This window comes from Dermochelys coriacea, chromosome 1 (genome assembly GCF_009764565.3).
Source record: "Dermochelys coriacea isolate rDerCor1 chromosome 1, rDerCor1.pri.v4, whole genome shotgun sequence".
Classification (NCBI taxonomy): domain Eukaryota; kingdom Metazoa; phylum Chordata; order Testudines; family Dermochelyidae; genus Dermochelys; species Dermochelys coriacea.
Window position 1 is genome coordinate 245,036,530 of NC_050068.2, and position 20,083 is coordinate 245,056,612.

At 43.1% G+C, this 20,083-nt stretch overlaps 1 protein-coding gene across 9 annotated transcripts in view; it reads right to left on the bottom strand.

Moving 5' to 3' along the window:
• Positions 1-17,802, bottom strand: part of AMN1 (antagonist of mitotic exit network 1 homolog) — a 56,616-nt gene extending 38,814 nt beyond the window's left edge. For 2 of the 9 annotated variants that reach the window (XR_006282562.1, XM_038407660.2), the window contains exons 1-2: positions 17,539-17,799; positions 6,931-7,063 (exon numbers count right to left, since the gene is read on the bottom strand). Coding sequence is in view for 7 of the 9 variants with exons in the window: in XM_038407660.2 (XP_038263588.1) it covers positions 6,931-7,063; positions 17,539-17,600 (195 nt within the window). In the remaining 2 variants the exon portion in view is untranslated. Of the gene's footprint in view, positions 1-6,930; positions 7,064-9,588; positions 9,722-10,014; positions 10,411-17,538 lie in introns of all 9 variants that reach the window. The other 7 variants (XM_038407702.2, XM_043518269.1, XR_006282554.1 and 4 more) reach the window with 7 other exon arrangements.
• Positions 17,803-20,083: the final 2,281 nt, after the last annotated feature.

The window sequence follows — 20,083 nt, forward strand, 5'->3', positions numbered from 1 at the left end:
AGCCATCCTCTTTGAAACCCCCTTTCAGGTAGTTGAAAGCAGCTATCAAATCCCCCCTCATTCTTCTCTTCTGCAGACTAAACAATCCCAGCTCCCTCAGCCTCTCCTCATAAGTCATGTGCTCTAGACCCCTAATCATTTTTGTTGCCCTTCGTTGTACTCTTTCCAATTTATCCACATCCTTCCTGTAGTGTGGGGCCCAAAACTGGACACAGTACTCCAGATGAGGCCTCACCAGTGTCGAATAGAGGGGAACGATCACGTCCCTCGATCTGCTCGCTATGCCCTACTTATACAACCCAAAATGCCATTGGCCTTCTTGGCAACAAGGGCACACTGCTGACTCATATCCAGCTTCTCGTCCACTGTCACCCCTAGGTCCTTTTCCGCAGAACTGCTGCCGAGCCATTCGGTCCCTAGTCTGTAGCGGTGCATTGGATTCTTCCATCCTAAGTGCAGGACCCTGCACTTATCCTTATTGAACCTCATTAGATTTCTTTGGCCCAATCCTCCAATTTGTCTAGGTCCTTCTGTATCCTATCCCTCCCCTCCAGCGTATCTACCACTCCTCCCAGTTTAGTATCATCCGCAAATTTGCTGAGAGTGCAATCCACACCATCCTCCAGATCATTTATGAAGATATTGAACAAAACGGGCCCCAGGACCGACCCCTGGGGCACTCCACTTGACACCGGCTGCCAACTAGACATGGAGCCATTGATCACTACCCGTTGAGCCCGACAATCTAGCCAGCTTTCTACCCACCTTATAGTGCATTCATCCAGCCCATACTTCCTTAACTTGCTGACAAGAATGCTGTGGGAGACCGTGTCAAAAGCTTTGCTAAAGTCAAGAAACAATACATCCACTGCTTTCCCTTCATCCACAGAACCAGTAATCTCATCATAAAAGGCGATTAGATTAGTCAGGCATGACCTTCCCTTGGTGAATCCATGCTGACTGTTCCTGATCACTTTCCTCTCCTCTAAGTGCTTCAGGATTGATTCTTTGAGGACCTGCTCCATGATTTTTCCAGGGACTGAGGTGAGGCTGACCGGCCTGTAGTTCCCAGGATCCTCCTTCTTCCCTTTTTTAAAGATGGGCACTACATTAGCCTTTTTCCAGTCATCCGGGACTTCCCCCGTTCGCCACGAGTTTTCAAAGATAATGGCCAAGGGCTCTGCAATCACAGCCGCCAATTCCTTCAGCACTCTCGGATGCAATTCGTCCGGCCCCATGGACTTGTGCACGTCCAGCTTTTCTAAATAGTCCCTAACCACCTCTATCTCTACAGAGGGCTGGCCATCTCTTCCCCATTTTGTGTTGCCCAGCACAGCAGTCTGGGAGCTGACCTTGTTAGTGAAAACAGAGGCAAAAAAAGCATTGAGTACATTAGCTTTTTCCACATCCTCTGTCACTAGCTTGCCTCCCTCATTCAGTAAGGGGCCCACACTTTCCTTGGCTTTCTTCTTGTTGCCAACATACCTGAAGAAACCCTTCTTGTTACTCTTGACATCTCTTGCTAGCTGCAGCTCCAGGTGCGATTTGGCCCTCCTGATATCTTTCCTACATGCCCGAGCAATATTTTTATACTCTTCCCTGGTCATATGTCCAAGCTTCCACTTCTTGTAAGCTTCTTTTTTATGTTTAAGATCCGCTAGGATTTCACCATTAAGCCAAGCTGGTCGCCTGCCATATTTACTATTCTTTCGACTCATCGGGATGGTTTGTCCCTGTAACCTCAACAGGGATTCCTTGAAATACAGCCAGCTCTCCTGGACTCCCTTCCCTTTCATGTTAGTCCCCCAGGGGATCCTGGCCATCTGTTCCCTGAGGGAGTCAAAGTCTGCTTTCCTGAAGTCCAGGGTCCGTATCCTGCTGCTTACCTTTCTTCCCTGCGTCAGGATCCTGAACTCAACCAACTCATGGTCACTGCCTCCCAGATTCCCATCCACTTTTGCTTCCCCCACTAATTCTACCTGGTTTGTGAGCAGCAGGTCAAGAAAAGCGCTCCCCCTAGTTGGCTCCCCTAGCACTTGCACCAGGAAATTGTCCCCTACGCTTTCCAAAAACTTCCTGGATTGTCTATGCACCACTGTATTGCTCTCCCAGCAGATATCAGGATAAGGCCTATAGCTTGCCTCTGAGCCACACCTCTCCATGATGCCTTGGGAATCACGCTAAGACAAGACAATGCTAGCCTGTTAGAAGGAATAAGTATTTTTAACAACATGCTGTACTAAAAAAAAGTGTGTGTGCTTACATTAGCAAAATTTGATGGATTTACGAAAAGATGTAACTTAAAATAACAGACAGCGGATTGTATAATTAGAAATTTATTGGAAAATGTGCTGAAAATGATGTCTCTCTGTAAAATAAAAATATGGAAATACTGAGAATGAAACTGTACCCAGCTCCTCTATAAGCATGTTAAGCCCTCATCCAAATTTAGAAGCAGACAAAGAGCACAGTCTACCTGTCACTGGATTGGTTCTCACAGACTGTGGTAACTTACTCAGTTATGTGCTAACTAATTATCTAAAAAAATCCAATCAAGCTGACGGATTCTCAGTTCTGAAGTGAGCTGTAGCTCACGAAAGCTTATGCTCTAATAAATTTGTTAGTCTCTAAGGTGCCACAAGTACTCCTTTTCTTTTTGCGAATACAGACTAACACGGCTGCTACTCTGAAACCTGTGATCAGTTCTCTTTGATTATCAAGTTCAAACTTTACTAAATGTGGCAACAAATTGGTAACAATTTTCATTTACTTTTTCAGTTCTTCATATATAAGCAGGATGAACAATCTTTTACCTAACTCACATTAAAGTCTTGTATCATTAAGATTTCTGAATCGCACCTAAAGTATCTCTCCCCCTTTCTGTCCCCAGCCGCCCCCATCCCTCTTTGGTTGCATTATTTATTTTGCTGCTTGAAACAAAAGTTATAGCTTTGCACTACAAACTACAGTTTTTCCAAGAAATCTTTACTGCACTGCAGGTACAGACATGTATAGACATATTTTTGGAGAAGTGATAAATGCAATAGGTGACATTTCAATTCACATAAGAGATAATGAAAACCAAAAAGTCATTGTGGGCTGTTTTTGTGAAAATTTCTGCATGTAAAGCATGTTTAAATGTAACCAAATAATATCAGTTTCTGCTTTCCACTCAGCTTTACTAGGTAATATTTACCGAATATGAATGTGCTCAGCACTATACAATGCACGAGGCAGGGACCACTTTTCCCTTCAGGCAGTTTATAGTCTAAGCTAGACAGAAATAGTTCAGCCACATAATACACTAGATGAAGATTCATTCTTGAGGCAATGCAGATTTTTAATTTTATAAAGCAACACTAAAAGGCTTCACAGAAGTATATTGTAAAGGTGGTACTGAAAGAAGAGATTGGCATACATGAAATGGGAGACTGTTCCAAGCATAGGCGGCAACATGGATGGATTAAATCAAGAGCAGAAGGATGACACGAGAGTAGTTTTAGCCAATCTTGAGGAAGAGCGGAGAGAAAAGAGATGGAATAGAAAAATACACAGAAGTGAAACTGAAGGGCTGTAAATGCAAGGACAAGAAGTCTAAACTTGATTGAGAAGATGAGAAGCCAGCAAAGGATTTAAACAGGAGGAAGGATAAAGACATGCTTGGAGTGGGGGTGGGAGAAGATGCTGAGCAGCAACATTTTGGATGGACGATAGGGGAGCAAGGCAACAGGCAGAAAGAGGGATATAGGAGTGAAGAAAAAAAGATGATCAAGTTACGGGCAAAAAAATGTAGAAGTAGAAGTGAAAAAGGGAGAACAGCTCATAGAAATGTTGTAAATTAAGAAAAGGCAGGATTTTGTGACATCCTGAATGTGGGGAAAGGAGAAAATGAGGAGTCAAATATAAGCCATAGTTGTGAGTCTGGGTAATGGGGAAATACTGGAATTATCAGAGCAAGAAAGATATGAGAAGAAGAATAGAGGATGGAGAGAGAGAGAGGTTGTGGGAATTTGAACTGGCATTTGGATATCCAGGAAGAGATAGACCATCAAAGATATAACACTCAACTACAATACCCACCTGCTGAAGTGAAGAAACAGATTGACAGAGCCAGAAGAGTATCCAGAAGTTATCTACTACAGGACAGGCCCAACAAAGAAAACAACAGAACGCCACTAACCATCACATTCAGCCCCAAACTAAAACCTCGCCAACGCATCATCAAGGACCAACAACCTATCCTAAAGGACGACCCATCATTCTCACAGATCTTGGGAGACAGGTCAGTCCTTGCTTACAGACAGCCCCCCCAACCTAAAGCAAATACTCACCAGCAACCACACACCACACAACAAAAACATTAACCCTGGAACCTATCCTTGCAACAAAGCCTGTTGCCAACTGTGTCCTCATATCTATTCAGGGGACACCATCACAGGGCCTAATCACATCAGCCACACTATCAGAGGCTCATTCACCTGCACATCTACCAATGTGATACATGCCATCATGTGCCAGCAATGCCCCTCTGCCATGTACATTGGCCAAACTGAACAGTCTTGACGTAAAAGAATAAATGGACACAAATCAGACGTCAAGAATTATAACATTCAAAAACCAGGCGGAGAACACTTCAATGTCTTTGGTCACTCGATTACAGACCTAAAAGTTGCAATTCTTCAACAAAAAAAACTTCAAAACCAGACTCCAACGAGAGACTGCTGAATTGGAATTAATTTGCAAACTGGATATAATTTACTTAGGCTTGAATAAAGACTGGGAGTGGATGTGTCATTACACAAAGTAAAACTATTTCCCCATGTTTATTCCACCCCCCGCCCCCACTGTTTCTCAGACGTTCTTGTCAACTGCTGGAAATGGTTCACCTTGATTATCACTACAAAAGGTTCCCCCTTTCCCTCCCTGTCCCCGCTCTCCTGCTGGTAATAGCTCTCCTTACCTGATCACTCTGGTTACAGTCTGTATGGTAACACCCATTGTTTCATGTTCTCTGTGTATATAAAATCTCCCCACTGTATTTTCCACTACATGCATCCAATGAAGTGAGCTGTAGCTCATGAAAGCTTATGCTCAAATAAATTTGTTAGTCTCTAAGGTGCCACAAGTACTCCTTTTCTTTTTGCAGATACAAACTAACATGGCTGCTACTCTGAAACCAGACAGGGAATGGTAGATTCAGAAGCTGTCAGCACTGAGGGTTAATGTGCACTTTACATAACAAGGAAGATAGGAGCAAAGACAGAATCCTTGGGATATTAACAGAGCAGGAAAGGGAAACAGGAACTGCTGAAGGAAGAGAACGGGAGTACTGAAAGTATAAGGAGAAAAGAGATTCCAAGAGGAGGCAGTGATAAGCTATTGAAAGCAGATTAAGACTGAGAACAGAAAGAGGCAAAGGAGGGAACACTCTGTTAGAGAATATGGGGGTAAAAAAAGAGGGACCTTGAGTTTTCGTAAACTGCTTTTACTCAAATGTATGCACAGATCACATATGAAAAAATTATGCAAAGCCCTTATGATGCTTAGAAATGTTTGTTCATTACAAAAATGACCCTTGCATGGCTCAAAGCAATTCAACAGGCGTGTTAAAAGAAACAACGTATAAGATTGACTCAATTTTAATTTTTTCTCTCTTTTTATTACAGTTGAAGCAATATAGTGTGTTAAAGGTGAAGATTTTGTTGTTCGGTTTTTCCCAACAATTCTGGTGCTCTGCCCCTCGTCTCGTAGTCTCCTTATTCTGACTTTCAGGGACTGATAGTATTTGTCTATCATGAGTCACAGATCAAAGCAAGAATGAACTGAGGGGTTGTTCATTCCTATTTCACCAAGGTCAACCTTTAGTTTTCCATAATTCTTACACCTCCCTTCGAGACTGAGTTGATATAAAAGGATACAAATGTCAAAACATCTCAATTTACAACTGAGGCCAAGTCAGTAATATATTTCATCCCGGAACACTGACAAGCATTAAATGAGCAATTGGGATGAGAGAATTTTGAATCTCTGAGCTCATATCCCTCACCTCACCATCATATTTCAAAGAACTCAGGATTTAATGGAATTTTATCCTAAATCATAGACCTAAAGCCCACCTAAGATTATAAGAATCTCAAATTTTCCTTGAGAACCTTACATTATTTAAATACCAGCTTGTAGAAGCCCATTTTGGCAACCGCTGCTGTCATAGTGCTTTCCCATTGCTACCAGAAGAAAGAGCAGTGTGGTCCAACACTTAGAGTCAATCTGCTGATCCTGCTATATAGTAAAGAAAGCATTCTGTGCAACAGCCTCAGGAAACAGACACAATCCATGACTCCTGCTGGGGATATTCTGCAGAAAGGTTTAAAAACCAATTCTGCTTGGCTATTAGGCCATTGAGTTTGCAATTGAGATTAATTTGCATATTACACACTTATTTATGTAAGTTAGACAACTTAATTAGAAACTGATAGCAACATGAAGTGCAAAGTGCTACTATTTCTTAATCGCCTCATAAATTGCACAGCATCTTATACTCAAGTGTGTACAATGAACAACAGTATCCCCTCAGATTAAACTGATCCAAAATAGGATGATGTACAGGTCAACTAGAAAACTTTTTCATTGATTTGTGTCCATATTCATCTTCTTGATTTTTATGCAGGGTTGTAGGCATTTATGGAGCTTTACACACAGATAAAAGACACAAACCTTTCAATCAAGATTAGGCATGGCATGATATGAAATAGCAAGAGACGTAATTAGGAGGAAGGAATGAGGGGAAGTTTACATAGTACAAGGTCCTGGGCTCACTTGTTGAACTGTATACATAATTTTAGTTGAGCTCATTATTTTATATTTTGCTGTGTAATAAACTGGCATTAATGTGAAGAGACAGGCAAAAGTGAATTTTGAATGGGTTCTTACCTCACTGATATTTGAATCAGTTATCCGCCCTTGCATACTCATTAATTTTATCAGCTTATCTTTTATGTTGGGAGGCAAAGGCTTAATATCTGCAACATATCTGGAAATGTTCTTTGTCAAGCACTGAAGACACCTGAAATAAATGTAAGTTAAAATTCAGTCACACAGAGGCACAATGTACTGGTACTACCCTGAATTAAATACAATTATTAATTTAAAATAGTCGATTAATCGCAGTTAACTCATGAGATTAACTAAAAAAAATGAATCACAATTAAAAATATTAATCGCGATTAATGGAAGTTTTAATTGCATTGTTAAACAATAGAATACCCATTGAAATTTATTAAATATTTTTGGATGCTTTTCTACATTTTCAAATATATTGATTTCAATTACAACACAGAATACCAAGTGTACAGTGCTCACTGTATACTTATTTTTTATTACAAATGTTTGCACTATAAATGATAAAAAACAGTATTTTTCAATTCACCTCACATAAGTACTGTAGTGCAATCTCTTTGTCATGAAAGTGCAACTTACAAATGTAGAATTTTTTTGTTACATAACTGCACTCAAAACCAAAACAATGCAAAACTTCAGAGCCTACAAGTCTACTCAGTCCTACTTCTCATTCAACCAATCGCTAAGACAAACAAGTTTGTTTACATTTACGGGAGATAAGGCTGCCCACTTTTTACTTACAATGTCACCTGAAAGTGAGAACAGGAGTTTCCATGGCACTGTTGTAGCCTGTATTGCAAGGTATTTACGTGCCAGATATTGTAAACATTCATATGCCCCTTCATGGTTCAGCCACCATTCCAGAGGACATGCTTCCATGCTGATGATACTCATTAAAAAAATAATACTTTAATTACATTTGTGATTGAACTCTTTGGGGGAAAATTGTTATGTCCCCTGCTCTGTTTTACCTGCATTCTGCCATACATTTCATGTTATAGCAGTCTTGGATGATGACTCAGCACATGTTCATTTTAAGAACACTTTTGTTGCAGATTTGACAAAATGCAAAGAAGGTACCAATGTGATATTTCTAGAGATAGCTACAGCACTCGACCCAAGGTTTAAGAATCTGAAGTGCTTTCCAAAACCTGACAGGCATGAGATATGGAGCATGGTTTCAGAAGTCTTAAAAGAGCAACACTTTGATGCAGAAACTACAGAACCCAAACCACCAAAAAGAAAATTAACCTTCTGCTGGTGGCATCTGACTTAGATAATGAAAATGAACATGTGTCGGTCCGCACTGCTTTGGATTGTTATTGAGCAGAACCCGTCATCAACATGGACGCATGCCCTCTGGAAGGGTAACTGAAGCATGAATGGACATATGAATCTTTAGCGCATCTGGCACGTAAATATCTTGCAATGCCGGCTACAACAGTGCCGTGAGAACACCCGTTTTCACTTTCAGGTAACATTGTGAACAAGAAGTGGGCAACATTATTTCCTGCAAATGCAAACACACTTGTTTGTCTGAGCGACTGGCTGAACAAGAAATAGGACTGAGTGGACCTATAGATAAGAATCTGAAGCACAAACTTGTTTAAGGTCACAGGCAGAGACATAAGAATATGGGAGAGAAAGAAAAAGATTGGTGGGTGACCTATTATTAGGAGGAGTTCCTGGTTCTGCAGCGTTAGTACCTGTTAGTAAATATTAATGCTTTATTAGTTCTTTCTTTCTGTATATTTGATTCATTTATACATTAACTATTCTTTAGAATCTTTATCTTCAACAAAGAGTATGTCTGAATTCTAAGGCAGCATTACCTCCTGCAAATTGTAACCAACCTTGTTTGTCTGAGTGATTGGCTGGCCAAGAAGTAGGACTGAGTGGACTTATAGGCTCTAAAGTTTTGCGTTGTGTTATTTTTGAATGCAGTTTTTTTTGTACATAATTCTACATTTGTAAGTTAAATTTCATGACAAAGAGATTGCATTAAAGTACTTCTATTAGGTGAATTGAAAAATACTATTTCTTTTGTTTTTTTATAGTGCAAATATTTGCAATAAAAATAAATATAAAGTAAGCACTGTACACTTAGTATTCTCTGTTGTAATTGAAATCAATATATTCGAAAATGTAGAAAACATCCAAAAATATTTAAATAAATTGTATTCTATTATTGTTCAACAATGCGATTAATCATGATTGTTTAATCGTGCAATTAATCGTGATTAATTTTTTTAAACGCTTGACAGCACTAATTTAAAACATTAAAAGGGATCTTTTTACAGCCTTTTTTTTTTTTTTTTAAAAAACCTTCTACTCTGCAATGCCAACTTAGAGGCCTGAAAATATATCGGATGTTGCTCTTGATATAGTCCTTTTCCATTAGATAGAAGTGCAAAGGGGACATTATTCATGATGCATACTTCTCAGAATTATTATTCAGGCCTGAAGAAACAGTTTGTCCTTGCAGCTGGTTGTTCTTAATCTGAAGGCAGCACATGATAGTGCATATTTGTACTAGTAACAATATCAACACCTCTTGTTTGAGATACTTTTCTCTATGTTGTAAATTCACTGCTCCCTACCTTTTCCACCACCCACGTCTCACAGTAGCTTTCTGTTTTGAGAGATTTACTGTTATAAATTTTATGGGTTCTCAAATACTTATGAATTTACCTTACTCCAGATCCATGTCTTAATCAGAGAAGACTTGTCTTTTGCTTTTTGAAACATCTATGAAATAGTGCTGGATGAGGAATAATGGTGCTTGTGCAAATTAATCCCATACATTCACACAGGTAAATACTTCCTTGGAATAGAAGGACCAGAGAACAATCAAATCCAAAAACGTGTAACACATCTTTATTAATAAATGTACACTTGCAGCAGAATTAAATACTCAAGTGCGCAAAATTCAATAGTGTCTTAAACCAGGAAGGCTCCTATATTTTGGCAGGATCACTTCTCCCTCTTTAAATAAGACAAGTTTAGTTCAAACATGCAGCAAGATAAGAGTCTCCAAATGAATGGATCTTCCGGAAAATTCTCTTAAAACAATCCCCTCACATAGAACAAACAAACAGATAACACTTATCCAGATACCTTTAGAATGGTGTCCAGAGGGAATACTTCGGTGATGCTGTTCCAGATCAACTGTACATGAAACTGTACAAAACTTCATTTTGCAGATGGAGGGGGAGACTTTCAAGCACATGTCCTACATCTAAGGGAGTGCTTCACACCTGGTTCAGTTCAGGCAGCATTTGCACATCAACTTCCCAGAGGTTATTTTAAATTGCAGTCAAGGCCCTTTAAGAATCCATTCAGCAGAGGTTGTCTAGGGGCTTGTCTACATTACCCGCTGGATCGACAGGCAGCAATTGATCCAGCAGGGGTCAATTAATCATGTCTAGTCTAGTGCTCTCCCGTTAACTCCAGTACTCCACCAGGGCGAGAGGCGCAAGCGGAGTCGACAGGAGAGCGTCAGCCATCGACTTACTGCAGTGAAGACACCACGGTAAGTAGATCTAAGTACATCAACTTCAGCTACATTATTCACTTAAGATGAGCTATTACCAGCAGGAGTGATCACTCTTCTTACAGTGTGTATGATAACACCCATTGTTTCATGTTCTCTGTGTATCTGTGTATATAAGTCTCCCCACTGTATTTTCCACTGAACGCATCCGATGAAGTGAGCTGTAGCTCACGAAAGCTTATGTTCAAATAAATTTGTTAGTCTCTAAGGTGCCACAAGTACTCCTTTTCTTTTTGCGAATACAGACTCCACGGCTGCTACTCTGAAACTCCAAAAGTGAAAATGGAATACCATAGGTCACCGTTAGGTCATCAATTGCTATTAAGCCCACGCTGCTAGTAGCAGTGATCAAAAAAGTCACCTTCTAATAGTTTTTTGGTGATTACAGTCTGGTTACCATTGAACAATTATCCCCATTACAAATATCACCACCATATGTGGAACTCAACTGACAGTCTTGTTGGCAGTCACAGCAGAGAAGCCAAGGATTCAATGGGCCATCAACAGTGAGAGACAATATTACCCTCATCAGGAGTGAGGGACATAGACAGGACTGTGGAGAGGAAACTGCTCTGCTATTAGCTATTCCTGTTTTACAGATTAATAGAAGATTTCAGTCTCCATGGCTCTCAGGCTATGAAATTCACTTGAATTAACTCAGACACCTTACCTCAGACTCATTATGCATAAGTAAACTTAATCACCTTTTTAAGGTCTTGAACCTACAACAAGCTCTACGCACACAGACTCCAGCACCTGCGAAGATCCTTGGCTCTAGGAGTCTGCCCATGTCTACGCTGCAATTAAGAACCCATGGCTGGCCTGTGCCAGCTGACTCAGGCTAGTGGGGTGTGGGCAAAGGGGCTGTTTAGCTGTGGTGTAGTTGTTGCAGCTCAGGCTGCTCTAGGAACCTTCCATGTTACGGGATCCTCGACTCCAGCTCAAGTCCAGGCTCCAGCCCAAGCCTGAATGCCTAAATTGAAATTAAACAGTGCGTTAGCCCAAGCCCAACCAGCCTGAGTCAGCTGACATGGACCAGCTGTAGGTGTTTATTTGTAGTGTAGACATACAGATAGAGCTCACTGTATACTTCTGGGGGAATTCTGCACCACTACATATGTGCAGAATTTGTGTCCCCCGAAGATTTCTTTGCTTCCCTGCAGAAAAATGACTTTCTGACAGGGAAGAAAAGGGAAGCCACAAGAGTGGTCATAAGACCCTCCCCAGCAGTATGTTTTGGGTATCCCTCATCCAGCATCTAGACCTCCCCCCACTGAGCCCTCCACATTCAAGTCCCCCTGCTGAGCTCTATCCCCCCCACACTCCCCGCTGAGCTCCAACCACCGTCACCTGGACCCCCCACAGTGTCCCATTATTGTTGCACCAAAGACCCTGTGCATCCAGATCCCCCCGCACCCAGATCCTCCACTGAGCCACCCACACCCATATAATCCCACAAAGAACCCGCTCAAGAAACAGTGGATCCCCCCCCCACAAAGCCCCTCCACACTTGGATCCTGCCTGCCCACACCTGGTGCACCTGGCATGGAACGGCAGGGCCCTGGGGTGTTTCTGGGGCAGGCCTGGTCCTTGCGTTGTGTCAGGGTTGGGTGCAGCCTCTCCACTGAGTCCGTGTCCTGGTGGGAGCTACACAGTGATCTCCACCTCTGTGCAGCTAGTGGCCTATGCTCCCCAATGCCATGCTGGAGCCTTCACATTTATCTGACAAATAAAATATTGCAGAATTTTAAAATATTGTCCACATAATTTTTAATTATTTGGTGCAGAATGCCGTGAGGAGTAACTGTAGGATCAGGTCTTAAGTGTTTACAGGACAGAAGCCTTAATGAGACCGCACTAACTCATCTTTCATGAAAATTACCAGCCCCAAATGAAAATCTCCTCATGCTCCCTAAAGTAAGGCAAAAGTTATAATAAATAAAATAATAAAAGATATTTTACCTCCCCATTAAAAATATTTTCTTGCACAAGATAAGAGCAAATTGATTTTTGCAAAGCTGAATTAATGTAGTTTCCTGCACTTAATTTCCCTGGTTTCTTAAAAAAACTGAACCACCACCACAGCAACAGAAAACCTGAGCTTCATGATAAACCCTCTGCATATAAGCAAATCTCACTGGATCTGTTCTGATGTGACAGTTGCATAATCAGGATGCAGAAATTTGAGAATACACAATCAAATACACACACATTAAGTAAAAAGAAAAGGAGTACTTGTGGCACCTTAGAGACTAACAAATTTATCTGAGCATAAGCTTTCGTGAGCTATAGCTCACTTCATCGGATGAAAGCTTATGCTCAAATAAATTTGTTAGTCTCTAAGGTGCCACAAGTACTCCTTTTCTTTTTGCGGATACAGACTAACATGGCTGGTACTCTGAAACCACACATTAAGTAGTCCTTCTAGACACTGCATAGTCAAATAAACACATCTGAAGCGGCATCAATTATATTACAATTTCTATCCATATTTAATTTGTACTGCACCATAAAGGGTGTACAAAATATGAAATTTTAGACAAAGGTCACTAGGACTTGCTGGGCACTGATGCTACTTAACAAGAGAACTGATGAACAAAGCCTTTACAGATATTTAGCATAAGATGTAAAAAATAAGGCCAAATTCTGCTCTCATGTATACCAATATAAATCTAGGCTAATTCCACTTTTCATGTTCTCTGTGTGTATATATATGTATCTTCCTATTGTATTTTCCACTGCATGCATCCAATGAAGTGGGTTTTAGCCCACAAAAGCTTATGCTCAAATAAATTTGTTAGTCTCTAAGGTGCCACAAGTACTCCTCGTTCTTTTTACTGATACAGACTAACATGGCTACCACTCTGAAACCTGAAGTATTTGTTAAGAGTAGCAACCATGTTAGTCTGTATCTGCAAAAAGAAATGCTCAAATAAATTTGTTAGTCTCTAAGGTGCCACAGGTACTCCTTTTCTTTTTGAAGTATTTGTATAGCTGACAAAAAGAATTTGGCCTGTCGACTTGTTATGCACAAGGACATATTGCACTGCAATGTTCTTCTTGCATGTTTTGAGAAACATCAGCTACAGTAATAGGATGGGGGAAGCGCCTCTTTGAAGGAGGCTGGATTATTTGAAGAAGGGAGGAATACAATTGCATTGTGTATAGCTCTTGGAGGCAACAAGGTGTGCGTGGGCTGTGGTGAGAGCTGGGGCCCATCTACATCTGAAATCTTACCAGAAACAAAAAGTGAGCAACATGAGCAGGAAGCAGGACCGATTTATGTTTTTTAATTGTTTTCATATATGAAACATTTTGATCTTTTATACCAAGTCCTTTAGATAACAGTGTAAAAAAAGATATAAATAAGAACATGAAAAGGAAGCAGAGGTGCAAGAACTTTTTCCTCTCAAATTCTGAATCATGAAACATCTTTCATTATAATCTTTAAATGTTTTAATCTTCCACATTACTCAATCATTCATGCTGTAGGACAAGGAGCCCGCTTTCCCTAGACTAGGAGGGAACATCATGACAATAGTCAGAGCTGCCTATGGCAAAGATTTATTTTTTTTCTAGATGCGGCCAGTAGTAATACCCAGCATTTCTATAGCATTTTTCATCTTCAAAATACTTTGAGAGACATAAACTACTAAAGATACAAAGAAGGGGGCCACAATCAAATAAATTTGAGAACCACTGGGATAATGGATGAGGAGATTTTGTTCAAATTATCACGTACAAGGATGGTAACTAATAACATCTGGAATGTAATATGTAACTTGTTTGTATCAATGCATAACAGGAGAGTAATGGGAAGGGTAGCTTTGTATTAGCCTAAGGGATAATGATATGTTGATTGAGCTGATACCTTATCACTAGCATACATGTGTTAGCATACTTGTAACCCCGCTATACGGGATACTAAGATGGTGCTTTGTTGACAATAAACCTAGCCAAGCCTTCACCACAAAACCCAGCTGTGGCCTTTCTTTATAATGAACATCGAGATCTACTGAATCAACAATTTATGCTGGTGCAGGGAACACTGGAGCTCCAGGAACAGACGGGGGGAAAAAAATTGATGCCCCTGAGCGATGTAGTTAAGTCAACCTAAGTCCTAATGTACACGGTGGTAGGTCAACGGAAGAATTCTTCCACCGATGTAGCTACTGCATCTCAGGGAGATGGATTTACTACAGTAATGGGAGAACCCTTCCTGACACGGTAGTAAGTGTCTATTCTGAAGCCATGCCACTAGCATTTTAAGTGCAGATAGCCTGAGCATCTACACTTAGACCTCGTCTACTCTACAGAGTTTTGTCAATGCAAGTTATGTTGACATACAGCCACTGCTGTAGCATGTCCACACTATACTCCTTGTATCCGTGGAGCGCACCCGCACTAGCAGCTCTTGCATTGACACAGAGAGCAGCGTACTCTGGGTAACTATCTCACTGTTCAACTGGCCGCAGGGTGCTTTCGGAAGGGTTTGCAATGCCCCGTGGGGGCAGGTACAACATCACATGGTGAAGGGTTCTCAATTTCACCATTCCATGGGCATCCTACTAGATTGCCAGACGCTTTTCAACTGCCCTGGTAACCTGCAACCCAGCCATCTCTGTCAGAAAGCATGGATCCTGCACTGCTGTTCAGTATTGGCTGTGCATTATAAACACAAAGCTATAAGAGGAGCCCAACCTGGGGGGGGGGCGCTACATGGCTGGGGGATGCCTTGAAAGAGCATATTAACTCTGGGCCATAGTAATGTATGTGGCTGTAGTGTGCTGAGCCTGGCATTGTTTGTTTGCACCATGCTATGAACCTTGTAATGATTGCTGTGTGCACCGAAAAAGTAACACATTTTAAATCACTTTTGAAAGTAGCACTCAGTAATATAACCAAACTGACATTGCTGAACAGTAACAGAGAGAGAGACCGAGACAGACACGAGAGTGTGTGTGTTGGGGGAGTGTGTATGTAAGAGAGAACGACAGCGTGTGTGTGTTGGGGGAGAGTGAATGTGTCGGCATACTATCTCTTTAAGTTCACACTGCAAGCAGAAGTAACCAATCCTGAGGCAGAAGCTGGTGCACAGGTAGCTGGTGTTCCCTTGTCCCCACATCCCAGCTCAGTAGAGATTGGTACACCAGCAGTGGGAAGGGGAAACCCTGACATCAGCCCCTGCCTCCCTCCCCAGTTACGCACAGCACAGCAGTCTTCCCCCCAACCCCTGTAACAGCAGCCTGCCCTGCCTGTTGTTGTGGTCCTATGTGAGCTTTCCATGCTGAGCAGTTTCAGAACTTCCTGGGGCTTTGAAATGGGAGGGGTGCATGCCCATGTAGCTGGACGCAGGGCAGCAGAGTTCAAAACAGCGAGTAGAGCAGTCACAGTGGATATTGTGGGATACCACCTGGAGGTCAGTTACTGCAGTGTAACGAACGCAGCATCTACACTGATGCGTTGTTGATCTAACTTTGCCACAAAAAGCTCTATGCCTTTTGTCGAGGTAGTTTTATTTTGTCGGTAAAACAGGAGAGTTTTGTCAGCAGGACGAGCATTGTAGTGTGTACACCTCTACTCTTTTGCTGACAAAAGCTACCTTTTGCAGACAAAACTGCATAGCGTAGACCGGGCCTAAGCCTTTGCCTATACTAGACAAGCCTTGTTGGAAGAGCTGTATCAGCAAGTCCTCGTAGCATGGACATAGCTTATACCCACAAGTGTGCTTTTGCTGGTATTGCTTATATCAGTTCCCCAAACAAAATATGCTATACCAGCAAAAACACTTTTTTTGATGGTATAACTGTATCTATATTAGGCTTTTACCAGGCCAAAAATGTCAAAATATATATATCACATCCCTAAGCAATATCACTGTACTGGCAAAAGTTTCGAGAGTAGACCAGTACTCAGTATGCTGAACTGGTAATGATGCTAACATATTGAGCAAGCGCAAGATGTTATGCTATGTTCACTCAGCAAGTTTACTCCTTATATAGTTTTTCCTTCCAAACTTACTAAAACCAGCTTCACCCCATTGAGCAATAGGTACCAGCTGTATCGGAGGTTTAAAATCCAAACAGTTTGAGTCATCAGGGTGCAAACACCAAAGAGGAAGATGTGGGGTAGTGGGGAACAGAGAGACAGATTAAGGTGGAGGAAAAAGAGGGTTACCACTATGCATCCTAGTAGAGATTTAATGGGGAGATGGGTATGAGGGGAGAGGGGTTAAAAAGCAGGGTAGCAATGGGGGTATTACTGGTGTTGTCCAAACTGAATCAGAGTCCCATAAGGCTCTATGGCTAGGACAAAAGTGAAGTGGAAAATTACTGTTTGGGAAGCCACAGTAAGATATAATGCGGACCTGGCAGTAGTAGTTTTACCATCTAAAAAAGGGAATTGTATGAAGGGCTGTGAGATTGGATCTTGCAAACAGATATATTAACAAAAAATATGTAAACTGTCTTACTGCCGTCACTAAAAGCATGACTGGATAAGGTATGGTATGTAACTAAGGGTTGGTCTACACTGGGACACTAGGTTGATCTATGTCGCTCTGGGGTATGAAAATCCATCCCACGAGCAACACGCTTAAACCGAACTAAGCCTGGGCGTGGCCAATGCTAGGTCACTGGGAGACAATAAGGGTGGAGGCATATACATGGGGGAGAGCAATAAGGGGCTAGGGGAGGTATAACACGCAAGAGGTCTGGGGCAATAAGAGCTGGGGGTAGTTATAACATGCCAGGGGAGCATTAAGGGTCTGGGGGTATAAAGTGCAGGGGATATGAAGAGGCTGGGGGGCAATAAGGGGCAGGGGATATAAAGTGCAGGGGGGATTAAAGAGTGGGGGTATGACATGAAGGGGGGCAATAAAGGTGATGGGGGTATAACACACAAGGGGCCAAAGGCAAGAAAGGGGGTGGAACACAGGGGGCCGGGGCCAGGGGCAGTGAGGAGGTGGGAGATATAACAGACGGGGGGGGGCAATAAAGAACTGGGGGTGGTTATAACGCGGGGGGGGGCAGAACGCGCGGGGGGAGGGGGGAACAACGCGGGGAGGGGCCGCGGTCCGAGCCACTCACAGGTCCAGGAGGAGCCGGACGCCCCCGCAGGCCCCGTCCCAGCCCCCGCCCGGATCATTCATGGCCCAAGCCGCTCGCTCCCGGCCCTGCAGCCCAGCCGCTCTTTAGGGACCATCCGCCATTTCCGTAGGACGCACGGGGCCGAACCGAGCCGCTTTTCACTCCCACGACTCACGTCTCCAGCGGGTGGCGGGCTACCGAGGCCCCCAACGCGCAGGGCTTTCCGTGCGGTCATTGCCTCGCTGTGAAATCGCGGCTCCCCGTTTCTCAAGAAGGCGAGGAGTTTGTCGCCATCCCCTTAGGGGTGCTGAGGGATGATGGGAAATGTAGTCTTCTTAGGGAGCTGCTTCTTCCCTGCATGGCAGGAAGGCTCCTGAGAGCAGAGGTTTTCCCAGAGCTCTGGGGAAAGCCAGGCTCAGACCCGCAGCTGGTGCTCAGTCCAATATTGCCAACTCCCAGGGGTCAGAAACAATGAGACAAGCCCCCAAAATCATGAGCGTGGTTTAGAAATAATGAGATTTGTAGAAATAATAGAGTCATAGAAATGTGGCTCTGGAAGGGACCTTTGAGAGGTCATCAAATCCAGCCTCCTGCACTAATGTAGGCTCATAAACCTCGACCATCCCTACGAGGTGTCTGTCTAACCTGTTCCTAAAAACCACCATGCAATAGGGATTCCATAATAACTAATACATAGTTTTGGGTTCCTGTTGTTTTTTTAAAAAACAACAAGGAGTCCTGTGGCACCTTAAAGACGAACAGATTTATTTGAGCATAAGCTTTCGTGGGTAAAAACCCCACTTCTTCAGATGCATGGAGTGAAAATTACAGATGCAGACAGAAATATAATGACACATGAAGAGAAGGGAGTTACCTCACAAGTGGAGAACCAGTGTTGACAGGGCCAATTCAATCAGGATGGAGGTAGTCCACTCCCAACAATAGATGGGAAGGTGTCATTCCAGGAGAGGCAAAGCTGCTTCTGTAATGAGCCAGCCACTCCCAGTCCCTATTCAAGCCCAAATGAATGGTGTTAAATTTGCAAATGAATTTTAGTTTTGCTGTCTCTCTGAAGTCTGTTTCTGAAGTTTTTTTGTTCAAGTATAGCTACTTTCAAATCTGTTATAGAATGTCCAGGAAGATTGAAGTGTTCTCCCACTGGCTTTTGTATGTTCCCATTCCTGATGTCTGATTTGTGTCCATTTATTCTTTTACGTAGGGACTGTCCGGTTTGGCCAATGTACATGGCAGAGGGGCATTGCCGGCACATGATGGCATATATAACATTAGTAGACGTGCAGGTGAATGAGCCTCTGTTGGTGTGGCTGATGTGGTTGGGTCCTCTGATGGTGTTGCTAGAGTAGATATTGGGACGGAGTAGGCAATGAGGTTTGCTACAGGGATTGGTTCCTGGGTTAGTATTTCTGTAGTGTGGTGTTTAGTTGCTGGTGAGTATTTGCTTCAGGTTGGAGGGCTGTCTTAGTTTCTAAGGTTCATACAGATCATGCTTGTCATGCTTTTCTCCACAATCATGAGGATTAGAAACTTGCTTTAAAAAAAAAATGAGGGAAAGCTAAAATTCTCAGCTGCAAGAGTTGGTGCTTCAAGGAAAAGAGTAAAATATTGTGAAACTCATGAGATTTGGCAACAATGTCCTCCCCATCCTCGCAGTCTGACTCCACTGAGGGTTAAGACTGTGGTCTATAGCAGGTGTGGGCAAACTTTTTGGGCCAAGGGCCACATCTGGGTGGGGAAATCGTATGCAGGGCCAGGGCAGGGGTTTGGGGTGCAGGAGGGAGTGCAGGTGTGGGAGGGGGTGCAGTGTGCAGGAATGGGCTCAAGGCAAGGGATTGGGGCAGAGGAGGGATGCTGGGTGTATGAGGGGGCTCAGGGCTCAGGGCAGGAGTGGTGCAGGGTGTGGCAAGGGGTTCAGGGCAGGGAGTTGGGGTGCAGGAGGGGTGTGAGGTGTAGGCAGGGGGCTTAGGACAGGGAGTTGGGGGGCAGTGTGCAGGAGAGGTTCGAGCTCTGGCCCAGCACCGCTTACCTAAAGCGGCTCTGGGGTGGCAGCAGCGCAGACTGGGGCCAGGGCAGGCTTCCTGCCTGCCTGCCCTGGCCCTGTGCCGCTCCGGGAGGGGGCGCATAGGGCTCTGTGCCTGGGGGAGGGGGGGCACAGGGCTCCATGCGCTGCCCTTGCCACGTCTCCAGGTACCTCCCCGAATCTCCCATTGGCTGTGGTTCCCCACTCCCAGCCAATGGGAGCTGCAGGGGGTGATGCCTGAAGGCACAGGGTCTGTGGCACCATGGGGCAATCCTGCGATCCGGATCCAAAGCCCTGATGGGCCAGATCCAACCCACGGACCATAGTTTGCCCACCCCTGGTCTATAAACTGTTTTGCACCAATTTAACTAAATTTATTAATGCAATATAAACACTTAAATAAATCAGAAAACAAGATAACTGCATCCACACCAGGGGATTTCTTTAATGCACCTACATTGGTTGCTATATTCATTTAGTTGAATCATGTCTATGTCAAGACCAGCG